The sequence below is a fragment of the Vicugna pacos genome, chromosome 26 (genome assembly GCF_048564905.1).
Source record: "Vicugna pacos chromosome 26, VicPac4, whole genome shotgun sequence".
Lineage (NCBI taxonomy): Eukaryota > Metazoa > Chordata > Mammalia > Artiodactyla > Camelidae > Vicugna > Vicugna pacos.
The window spans coordinates 3,681,857-3,694,279 of NC_133012.1; the positions used below are offsets into that span (position 1 = coordinate 3,681,857).

At 50.1% G+C, this 12,423-nt stretch overlaps 1 protein-coding gene across 1 annotated transcript in view; it reads left to right on the forward strand.

The window, feature by feature from the left end:
• The first annotated feature begins 852 nt into the window (after positions 1-852).
• Positions 853-12,423, forward strand: part of LOC102533706 (ankyrin-1) — a 76,452-nt gene continuing 64,881 nt past the window's right edge. The window contains 1 exon segment of the mRNA XM_072950113.1: positions 853-1,023. Within this exon segment, the coding sequence (XP_072806214.1) occupies positions 853-1,023 (171 nt within the window).

The following is a 12,423-nucleotide window of genomic DNA, read 5'->3' on the forward strand; positions in this document are numbered from 1 at the left end:
ATGCAGGGGAGCTGCTCAGAGCCCCCTGCATTGGTCTGTCCTGGGGGACCTGGTTTCATCCCCAGCTCCCACTGCCTCTAACACAAACCAGGGTCCTGGGCGGAGTCTGGATGTGCCTATGTAAGTCTGAGCTACGGCTGCAGGTTCTTTACTCTCATTCAGGAAAGCTGACGAGGGTCACCGGCCAGGTAAAGCAACAGGGCATGGAGGTCAGGTTCACAATTTCAGAGCCAGACTGCCTGTGCTTGAGCCCGGCTGTGCCTCTTCCCTGCTGTGTGACCCTGCGCAAGTCACTTGGGCTCTCTGTGCCTCACTTCCCACATCTATAAAATGGGGACCGCAATTGTGCTCGCCTCTTGGGGATTTTTTTAATGGGGACTAAATGCATCTGTGTGTGAGAGAGAGAGAGAGAGATAATGGCTCTCAGCACTCAGTAAGTGCTCTGTGCTGTTTACTTAAAAACAAAACCACAAAAGAGCAGCGAAGAACGCGTGTTTGGCTCCCATGGCGCCTCCTCTGTGACTCAGTGGGGCCAGGCGCTGTGATTTGGGCTCCTCAGGAAGGCAGAGCCCTGGGAAACATCCAGGCAGAGAGACGCCAGGCCTGCTGAGCATCACTATGGAACAGGATCTCTCTCGAAGGCTGGTCCCGCCCGGGTCCTAGCCAAGAACGCTGGCTCATTAAAAACACCCAAAGGAAAGGAGGCTGGGCTCTGAAGGCAGCCCCTCCACGTGGGCCGACAGCCATCCTGCCAGGGGCTCCAGGCCCCTACACACCCAGCTCCCATGGTGGGCACCCTAACGGGAGGGCTGTGGCCGCAACCCTGGCCCTTCCCCGCAGCCCTGGGCTGGAATGGACCGCGAGATCGTGCGAGATCGTGCGAGATCGAGACACACTCACAGCTGCTCTTCCTTCTCACAGGCCGATGCTGCTACCAGCTTTCTGAGAGCAGCAAGATCAGGTAACTTGGACAAAGCGCTGGACCACCTGCGGAATGGGGTAGACATTAACACCTGTAACCAGGTAAGTGGGAGGCGGACGGGCACACGGTCTCTGAAGAGTGGCTCTTGCTTGATGCCACTTCTGAAAGCTTTCATCTGCCTCTATTAACCTTTCCCAGTGACCACAAAAATCCCCCAGGGCTTCCACCTGCTAAAGGCACGACCCTAGTGTTTGTAGCCCAGGGCCCAATGGAGAAGGGCCGGTGCCTGAGGAGCATGGGCCACGCCTGGCTCCATCCCCTGCGGCCTCTCCCCTTAGAAGTCGAGCTGGTCCCTGCTGTGGTCTCAGAATGTGTGGCCTTTGAGAGTGGGCGGGAGGAAGGGCCTTTGAAGGAGGCTGTGTCAGCGGTGACATTCATCTCCTTTGTCCACCAGCGGCCTTTGTGGGTTTGCCGCTGGGCTGAGAAGGAAATAGCGCCGAGGATGCTCTGTCGGGTGCTGACGGAGGCTGAGAACAGCGCGGCCGAAACGGCCTCTGGATGTTTTTGGTTCTAAGTGACAGGGCTTGGTTTGGGGAGAGGGTGGGGAGGAAGCTGAATGTGTGCAGGACAGAGTGGAGGACAGAGAGTCGGGTTCAGGGCCCAGGATCGAGGAGCTGACTGAACAGGGAGGAACTCACTCCCCAGAAAGAGGATGGGGTCGGGCTGGGGCTGGGATGGAATGACTTGTTTTGTTTGTTTGTTTTGGCCCGTCAGTTAAATTGTTCAGGTACCCAGCTGATTCCGTTTCCAATTTAGAATACATTCCCCAATTGTGCCTTTTGACAAAACCATTTTAACCCTTGAAAAACGGTTTTTAATTGGGGTGAAAAGCACGTAATATAGCATTAACCATCTTAAGCATTTTTAGAAATAGATTTGTATTGAAGCGTAGTCAATTTACAACCTTGTGTCAGTTTCTCCATCTAAAGCATTTGTAAGTGTACAGTTCAGTGTGTATCACCACCATCCATGCCCGGAACTCTTTTCATCTTGTAGAACTGAAACTCTATACCCGTTAAACCGTAACTCCCCCTTCCTGCCTCCCCCAGCCGCTGGCCGCCACCCTTTGACTTTCTGTCTCTAGGAATCTGACAGCTCCAGGTACTTCAAATCAGTGGGCTCATACAGCATTTGTCTTAGTTTGCGCAGGACGACATCCTCACCATCCAGCCACGTTGCACTGGACTGGAAGACTTTTACAAGCCAGCAGGGGAAATACCTGCAATGCAGTTTAGTGTCCCCTAGCCCCTTGGCCTCTTTTCCCTGCCCCTCCACTCTGCTTAAGATGCACAGAATCACTTGCCAAGACCCCCTTTTGGATTCAGTTGGTCTTTTGTGTAAATCCACAGCTGAAAGATCAGAGAGGATGAAGCGGAGAGGTGTGTGATGGGAAACAGAAGTAGGTGTGTGATACCCGCAGACGCCATGGCAGTGAACTTCGGTGGGGAGACAAGCGTGTGGATGGACCTGGGGATGCAAACGAGATGAGGAGGAGCAATCCCCCTCCCTTTTTTCACCCCCCCAAATATTCCAGTGCGCATGCGTCCACAGACCTAAGGATGTTCACGGTGAGGCTAAGGAAACACACAGAGGTAGAGGTCGCCTTTGGAGAGATTGAGACTCTGAATCCACTTCTTTCCTGGGAAGAGACAGTAGGAGCAAAGTCTGAGGGTCAAGTGAGGGTTCAGAGGGCTGGGGAGAGGGGCTCGGTGTGAACGACATGCCTAGGAACAGCTGTGTGAGCTGTCCTGTTGTCCCCGGCCCCCCGGAGGGCACCTGCTGATGCAGTCCTGGGCGGGAGGGATGCGAGCCCGGCTTCCTCTGTTCAGGCCGTGGCATCAGAGGCACAGCTGAGCATCTCTCTGCTGTGCAGCTCCCACTTGAGAAAAACCAGCCTCTCCGAGGCCTTCCCAGGGTCAAGATGCCAGCTCTCAAGTCCATTTAGCAGAAATGGGGGCTACTGCACGATCTTAAGCCCTGAGCTAGAGCTGGTCTCCTGTGTGAAACTGGAAGATTCCGAGGACACTGGGACTGGCTCTAATTGGCCTGCTGGTGGTGAGGCCCTGCGTACAACTAGCCTGCCCCTCTGCCGTCCCTCCCAGGGCACCGCCTCCGTTCATCCTGGGGTCCACAAGCACCAAGGTGGTATTTGCGCTCCACTGACACCGTTTCCAATGGGCTTAATGCCAGAGGAAACCACTCACTGCTGCAGGCGAGGAGGTAACTTCAAGAGGAGGAAAGGATCACACGGTGCAAAGCCCCTCCTGCTGGTTCGGTGCCAAGGCTCCTTCCCCAGCTCCTGCCCCAGATCAGGGCCCTGCTGGTCTCTATCCTGTGCTGTGTGCCTGCTGTGGGGCCAGAGCTGCGGACACCGCCCCAGGACTCCCTGCATCACCGGGGGCCTCCTTCTGGTTTTACGAGGCAGTGAGGCGGTTCGGCTTTGGCCCTGGGTGGAGAGTACTGGGGGAGGACTCCAGGGGGTGGGCAAGCTTACCCTCAGTTAACCCGAGCACCGCAGGATGATGCCCTTGCTCTGTGATGCGCACAGCCGTCTTCCTTCCTGGATGAGAACTGTTTCTCTTTAAAACACGCGCTCATTGTTTTAAGAAGCTAAAAACAGGCTCTTGTCCTGGGGTCATGGCTTGAGAATTTGCTTTGGAGCCAGTGGACTGTGATAGCAGTAAAACAGCAAATGCTGCTCCTTATGTAAGTAACACACTTTCAGATAGTATGTTTTGAGGCAAGAATTGGAGCCGTTTGCCATCATAGGAAGTAATTACTCTAAGTGGTGGGAGAAGAGGCTTATATAAGCGACATCTGAATAATCAGGGCAGCTTCCTTATTGCATAGACGTGTGTGCTGATTTCGATCATCATTATTACATTTAGAGAATCTTTAAGAACAAATCCACACGTAAGGACACACAAAGACACATGCAAATGCCAGCATCTCTAGGTGGACGCCCGCTTTTTAAATTTATGCTAGCATTTTTCAAGCTTCAGGCTCGTGTAGCTGATGTCTTCGTGTACACCTCCTCGAGGCGTAGAGCTGCGCTTTAGGGATGTAATAGTTAAAAAAGAAAGTCGTCGTCCTCATCCTCTGTGAACTGTAGTCTACGGACTGCGAGAACAAGTAGTCAAATAATCATACAGATGGTGGGGGTAGGGTATAGCTCAAGCGGTAGCGCACAGCTTAGCATGCACGAGGTCCTGGGTTCAATCCTCAGTCCCTCCTCTAAAAATAAATAAATAAACCTAATTACTTAGCCCCCCACCCCCCGCCAAAAAAAAAAAATCACACAAAAACATGCAGAGTAGACGGCACACAGTTTTATGAGAAAATAAAAGAGGGACGTGACATAGGGTTAGAGGTCAGAGACAGCTACCAAGAGGGAGAGATGCTGAGCTAAGGGATGCGTTGGGGTTTAATGAGGTTGGGGTTGGGGTATGGAGGGAACATTCTGGAAGTACAGAACAGTCTGTGTCAGGTCCCCGAGGCAGAGAAAAGCCCTGAGAGTTTAGGGGAGGCCAGAGTGGCTGCAGGCGGAGGGAAGAGAGACCAGATGAGGCCAGAGAGGTGACCTTGGGTCTGTGCTGGACCTTAGAGGCAGGGACGATGGTCACAAGTGGATCATCCTGCCCCAAGGCTGCGCGATGTGCGCACGCATGTACGCATGTGCGCATGTGCGCGCCAGCTTGTGATTCCGGCTGCGCAGGCGTTAACCCCGCGGTTGCCGATGGGGGAGAAGGGTCTGGGGGAGGGTCCAGGGAGGCAGGGGTTGGGGGTACTGACCCCGAGGAACGGAGGTATCTCAGCATTTGACAACCTGCCCAGCTGTATCAGCGCGTCCTGGGAGAGCATCCACCCTGCTTGCAGAGGCCGTGTTAAGGATTCTGATCTTTAAACTGAGCCGAGAGGAGCTGACCACAGCATCAAGCACCGGAGTGATGTGGCCACAGGTGTGCTTTAAAGGGTCACACTGCCCAGTGTGGACAGGACAGGTGGAAGGGCCGGTTATGAGATGCTGGCCATAGTCCAGGAGAGACACTTGGTCGCTTGGATAAAGGTCGTGGCTGTGGAGATGGTTGGGGGTGGGGGGGTGCGGCAGGAAAGGGGACTTCAGGAAGGACCTCAGATGCCTGGCTTGTGCAGGGGCGGAGGGCGGCACCAGTCGCCGGGACATGACCTGGGAGGGGGCGTGGTCAGTATGTGAGGAGGCCGGAGCAGAGCTGTGTGTCCGAGGAATCCAGTGAAGGTATATAGTAAGCAATCGGATATTTGAGCCTGGAACTCAGATAAGAGGTCCAATCCAAAGACAGATATTTGGAAGTCATTCAGCACTCGAGGAAGGCAAATGCTAGCTGATGAGAACAGGGCCGAGAGGCGTGTTGAATCTAATCCCTGGGTGTCTTCACGGGGGCCATTCCACACATTATGTATGAAACACCTTGCCTGTGCCAGGTGCTATTCTAGGCCCTGAGCAAGGCACACAAAAGAGACAAAGTCTGTGCCCTCGTGACACTGATAGCTGGTGAAGAAGACAGACAATGAGCAAGAAGATGAGCAAATGTATAATGCCAGCTAATGAGACATCTCATGGAGAGAGGGAAAGGAGCCTGCTTTAGAGGGTAGTTCAGGAAGGCCTCTCTAAGGGGATGACTTAGAAAGAAGTAAGGGAGAATCATGTGGTTTCTGGAGATGAGCATTCCTGGAGGAGGGGGATGTGCAAAGGCCCTGGGGCTGTACCGGGCTTGGTTTGTTTGGGGAAGAGCAAGAGGAACAGCATAGCTGCAGTGGAAGGATGGACCAGAGGAGTGGTAGGCAGGGAGGTGGGAGAGATTGCTGGGGCCATATCTTGATGGGCTTTCAGGCCATGGCAAGGACCTGGATTTTGCTCCAGGGGTGATGGGAAGCCATTGGAAGGTACTCAATCTAAGTTAGTTTTTTAAGTGATCACTCTGCCTGCTGTATGGAGAATTGGTTTGGGGCACAGGGACAGGAGCAGGAAGACTGGTGAGGAGGATGAGGCAGTGGACCACGTAGATTTGGGAGGGAGCCCTGAATAAAGGGGAGATAGTGGACGCGGTGAAGCCAGGCTTGCAGTGTGTTGTTGTGGCTGTGGTGGTCTCAGCACACATGACACAGGGCACATGGGAGCCAGGGGCCTTCCCTCAGCCCAAGACCATGCCATTATTGTCACTGCAGCCACCACATGGCAGTGGGCTGATTGATTCATGTCTTCGCTCAAAAGCCATTCTTTTTAAAAATTTTTTTTAACTGAAGTATAGTTGGTTTATAGAGCTGTGTTAAGTTCTGGTGTACAGCCTACTGATTCAGTTATACGTATATATACATTCCTTTTCATATTTTTTCATTATAGGCTATTATAAGGTATTGAATATAGTTCCCTGTGCTGTACAGCAGGGCCTTCTGGTTTCTCTATTTTATGTATAGTAATTAGTATCTGCAAAACCTGGAACCCCTAATTTAACCCCTCCACCCCTACCTACCCCCTGGTAACTGTAAGTTTGTTTTCTATGTCTGTGAGTCTGTTTCTGTTTGTAAATAAGTTCATTTGTGTCATTTTTTTAGATTCCACATGTAAGTAATGTCATTTGGTATTTTTTTTTCCTCTTTCTGGCTTACTTAGTATGACAATCTGCCATTCCATCCATGTTGCTGCAAATGGCATTATTTTATTCTTTTGTGTGGCTGAGTAGTATTTCATTGTGTGTATTTACCGCAGCTTCTTTCTCCAGTCATCTGTTGTTGGGCACTTAGGTTGCTCCCATGTCTTGGCTATGGTAAATAGTGCTGCTGTGAACATTGGGGGGCATGTGTCTTTTTGGATTAGAGTTTCTCTATTTCTGGATATATGCCCAGGAGTGGGATTGCTAGATCATAGGGTAAGTCTGTTTGTAGTTTTTTGTGGAATCTCCATACCGTTTTCCATAATGGCTGCACCAGACTGCATTCCCACCAACAATGTAGGAGGGCTCCCTTTTCTCCACATCTTCTCCAGCATTTATTGTTTGTGGACTTTTTAACGATGGCCATTCTGATGGGTGTGAGGGAATACCTCCTTGTAGTTTTGATTTGGATTTCTCTGATAATTAGCAATATCGAGCATTTTTCTCTGTGCCTGTTGGCCATTTGTATGTTTTCATTGGAGAAATGTTTGTTTAGGTCTTCTGCCCGTTTTTGGATTGGGTTGTTTGGGTTGTTTGTTACTGAGTTGTATCAAAAGTCATCGTGAAGACACAGTGATCCCCAGACCCTGAGTGGCCTCCTCCCTGCAGTCACTCAGACGCTCTCACAGCTCAGCCACGTCCAACCGTACAGCGTGATGGCATCAAGCACGCCTTAGCTGTCCTAGGATGGATAAGGTGCTAAGTGACCTGGGGGCGAAGTCCATGGCTGCTTCTGCCCCGCAGTGCCCAGCATCCGATGTGTCCTAGAGTCGATGGTCAATACTGGATTGAATAAAGTATCCGTGATGAGGCAGATACTAATATCAGCGTCATATCTCCAATTTCCAGAATTACTGCTAGATTCTTGTATCAAATCAAGATATTTTATTATGGTGGTCATAATGATAGAAAGAAAACAATACTTTCTGGGGTGAGCTAATTGACCTCACACGGTTAGCAGTTAGCCAAATAAACAGAGAACAAGAGGAGAGAGAGTCAGAACCTCTGTTCTCCCGAATTCCTAGAATTGTGGGGTCACCATGGATACTCCACTGGGAGGTGCCAGCTGTTAAGTCCGGGGGGCGGAAAGCCTCGCTGTTTTAGGTTTCTGCTCTGTTCTTGTGATGCTGACAAACCCAGGCTCATTGGCCTTCCTGGTAGGAATAAAGTTACTTAAGACCCTCGGAGAAAATTTCACTTCAACCAGAGAAGCCTTGTGGTCAGCAGCACTGGCTTAAAGCATAGAGTTAGAAGGGAGGTGTCCTGGGGCATCCTCTATCTTAGAGCATCCTCTGTCCCCGTAGTCTGTCTGATCTTCTCCATGGTACTTACTCCTGCCTGACTCACCATGTGTCTCTTCATTACGCTCTGTCTTCTCCGCTAAAATGGAGACACCTCAAAGGGAGAGGACTTTGCTTTATTCAGTGCTCCATGTCAGGATTCTGCACAGCACACAGTAGGTGCTCATAAATTCAGTTGGTAGCTGTTCAGTCTGTAACCACTAATGATTAAAGCTTACGTATTTGAAGTTTAGCCCAGATAGGATGTCCAGCTAAGCACTGTCAAATTTTTTTTTTTTTTCTGGGAGAAGAAAGGATTTGTCACTGGCAGCAAGTAAGGAGAACGCCAGGGACCTTTCCCAAAGCCGTGTCTCCCCAAACAGCAAAATTGGGAAAGTTTTAAGCCAAGGATGCATGCATATTCATGGAGGGGCGTGGGCAGGGCAGTGATCAATGGAGTCCGGGCTTTAGTTGATTGAAGCATCAGAAAGGATCAACATCGTCATCCCTTGGGTTCCAGTGGATCTGGTGGGTTCCAGTTAAACCTGAGGAAGGCTTTCAGTTCTAAGCACTGTCACTTTAAGAGCATCGCGAAACAGTCGCTCTTGGGATAATGTTTCTCCTGTGTGGTGATGATGGTTCAGAGTCTGGCACCAGTCGCCCTCGTCAAATACATGGCAGTATTTGCTGCCGTTTCCAGCAGCTCGACCATCTGAACAGAGACAAAAACATTAACAGTTCCCAACACTAATATAGAGCCCACGAGGGCCTGTGAGACCATGCTAGTACCAGTGGTGTTCTCAAAGTTTCCACACGTGCCGTCCACCTGCACCCCACCACTGTTAGGTACTTGTTTATCTTGAAAGTGAAGGGTTTTCGGCGTTTCAAATAAAAGGCGCACCTGTAGCAAGAGCTACAGAGTAATCTTTTCTACAGCAGCCAAAGGCCACGTCTTCCGTTCAGGATTTGTTGGGCTCTGGTGATCGTAATAATTGCTTCCTTTCCAAATTATAGTCTTAGAGCTTTAGAGGACATTGCGGCATTCACCTCTCTCTTTACGGCTCAGGCAGCTAAGGTCAGGAGGTGAGTTCTGAGCATCTCCTGAGCCTTATGACTCTGGATTTGGAGACATGAGCTTACAAAGACCACTTGCAGTTTCTCTGCTCGTTCATTTGTTCTACAAACATGTATGGAGCGCTGACCACGCCCCCCGGCACTGTGGTAGATGCTATATTCCTGCAGCCTCTGCTTCGAAGAACTCGGAGGTCGGTGCAGAAGCCCAGCTTGGAAATAGAAGGCTGCGGATCCAGTGCCAGCCGTTTTCATTCACTTGCTCATTCACTCCACACATATTTACGGAGCTGCTCTATGACGCCACGTGCTGGCCACTCAAAGTGAGTCCCCGTCGCTCTCCTCCTCCGTCCGGGGGTGGCGGCTGGAATGCCAGTGAGTCACAGAGAGGCTTTTTGCAGGAAGAGTGGGAGTTTGCCAGATAGGGGGTTGGGAACGGGGGACTGCGGCGAGAAGGAGCAGGCTGTGCAGAGGCAGGCGAAAGGCACAGGCATCGGGGAGATGGGTGAGGCTGGGGCGAATGAGATGCGAGAGAGGAGGATGTGGTCCATCAGGTGAGGAGGGTCCATCTAGATCTGAGGATGGTGCGTCTAGATCAGTGTCGATACGGTTACTAGTACTATTACTATTACCTGTTACCATTTTCTGGCATCACCTTTTGCTTACGAACCACTGAAGGGCACAGAGGTCATGTTCAATGACGTCATCCCCTAATTCCACCGGCACCCCCAACTCACGCTGCAAACCCGCTATGACAATACCATCATATTAAGCCTTCTTGAAACATGCTGCCTTGGTGCAGCTCTGGAATAGTGATGGGGGAGAGGGAAGAATGTGTTATTCAGCCCCCACCTGGGAGAGTGGTCTGCGTGATGAGGAGTGCTCGACGCCCTACGCTGCCACCAGGGACTCTTCTGCAAGATCTCGTTCCTACTAGAAAGGGTAATAGTGAAAAAGACAGAACCTGAACACCTCCATCCCCTGAAATCTTTTAAATAGGTGAATGACTCCTGCGTTGTGGCAGAAATGAGCTATTTGATGTTCCTCTTGCTAATTACGTGACTGATTTTTAGTTTTAAGTGACGTTGATTACTTGACATGAGTCAGAGAGACCCATGGTGTTTAAGAATCACAAATGCCAGTTCTCTGGTGTCCCTGCTTTCCCAAGCCCTTCCAGGCACCGCCACTTGGAGTGTTCACATCACCCCAGATGTGGGGTGGATGGAGCCATGTGCTTGACAAGTGAGGCTAGCGAAGAGGCAGAGTCTTCCTGAACTGGAGCCAGGGGCTCCCAGCTCCCAGCCCAGGTCTGTGCACCGAACTCCACAGACGGGCTGACTGTGTGGTGGGGACCCCTCCTCTGGGCAGCCTTCCCTTTCCCCTTTCCCCTCAGTGAAGGAAGAGTTTTGGTTCATCATTGTGTCCACTTGTAGCAACATCTGGACATCTCTGGGATCCTAGAAACTAGGAAAGGGTGATGGCATCGTCAGGAACGATCTGGAACATATTGCAAGGAAAGCACACCCTCCAAATTCCCCTAGTCTATGGCTTGATTGCTGTGAATTTACAGCGTGAAGACTAGACATGACATTCTCAGTCCTAAGAGACTAAGAAGAAAGATAGCCCTGTGTATGTGTCAGGTTGCATGAACGTGGGTTCAGTTCTGCCAACTCTTAGGGAACACACCAAGTGCCAGGCTCCATGCTGGGACTGGAGGTACAGGGGAAAGCATGGGACCTCAAAGAGTCCTACTTCAACGTTTAGGATGAACTTATATGCACTATATGTATAAAAGAGATAAACAACAAGGTCTACTGTATAGCGCAGGGAACTATGTTCAGTATCTTATAATAGCCTATAATGGAAAAGAATCTGAAAAAGAATATATATGTATAATTGAATCACTTTGCTGTACACTTGAAACTAACACGACATTGTAAATCAACTATACTTTAATAACAACAACAAGAAAAAGAGTCGTACTTGGAGAGACACCGTCACAAGAGCCAGTAAAGGCAGTTCCACATGAGAAGGGCCTCAGTATAGTCACTGAGTGAGGTGGGAACACGGCTGGGAGAGTGGTTCACTTTTGGGGACTAGAAATAGAGTGTGGAGTGACGATGACAGAAAGACAGGGAAAGTCATGGAGAAAAATGACATTCGATTTGGGCCTTGAAGGAAGATCTGCCCCTCTCCTTAGGAGAGGAAACGTACATGCAATTCCTTTTCTTTCTGATTGGAAATAGACAATGCGTGTGAATTTGCCTGAGGTTATTGACATTTGATGGTTTCTGAATTCTTTGCTAGAACTGGTTTTTGTCACTTCTGACAACTGTGTTCCTGATTTTAAGTGTTTCGAGATTTTTAATTTAACAACAAAGTGAATAAAGGGTAGTTGTTTTAAAATTCACACTTTAGAGGGGAGAGTATGCTCAGTGGTAAAGCATGTGCAAGGTCCTGGGTTCAATCCCCAGTCCCTCCTCTAAAAATAAATAAAGTTAGTTTTATCTTTGTTAATAAATATTCAAAAAGAAAAAATTACGCTTTATGGAAATATGAAAGATCTGTAAGTCCCCCCTGTGCCCCCACTCCCCAAAGTCACTGAACAGCTTGGCGTGAGTCTTGTCACACCTTTTTCTGCATCTCTGCCCGCAAAAACACATATTTTAACTACTTTCTGAGCGCTCTTGGTTCTGGAATTGTGGCATGAAGAGGAAGCTGAGAGATCAGAGGCGTCTTGTCATTTTGAAGTTTCACAGATTGAGGCCCTGCAGGGGAAGTGACAGGTCAGGAGGACAGTTTAGAGTCCCCGGTCCAGTATCCAGTGATCTTTTCTCTAAACTCCACTGCCCTGCTTCTGAAGAGCTGGCTCTTTTTATCGTTTTAAAGGAATGCCGAGATCCTGGACGTGGACACTCTTTCTAGTCCATAGGAGATATTCTTAGCTGCTGAGCTGAATTTCAGAGTCTTTGTTCTCTCATTAACTTGAGCTCATGCTCCCTCCTCCATCCCCGAAGGGCCTCCGATCCCTGCAGCTGCTGGACTGCTGAGCCCGGGGAGGCCACCAAGGGATGTCCGGAGAGTAAAGGGCAGGTGATCGGATGGATTCACCTCGTCCCAGAGCTCCAAAAGAGGTGTGGGTTTCTGGGTTTTTCTTGTTTTCTTTTCCTTCAGATAATGAAAAGCATTTGAGTGTTTTCCTCCTCGTGAGCATACAGTAAACTGAATCTGCAGCGCTACCTGGGGAAGGAGCTAAATTTAGATTGCAATAAAGCAGGGGAGGGGCGTGCTCAGAGCCGGTCCTGTTCCTTTCCCTCGGGGTTTGCGCCTTCCTCTCAGTTTCTGCACTGATTTCACCTTCCCCAACCCTGGACCAGAGACAGGTTGGCACACGAGATGA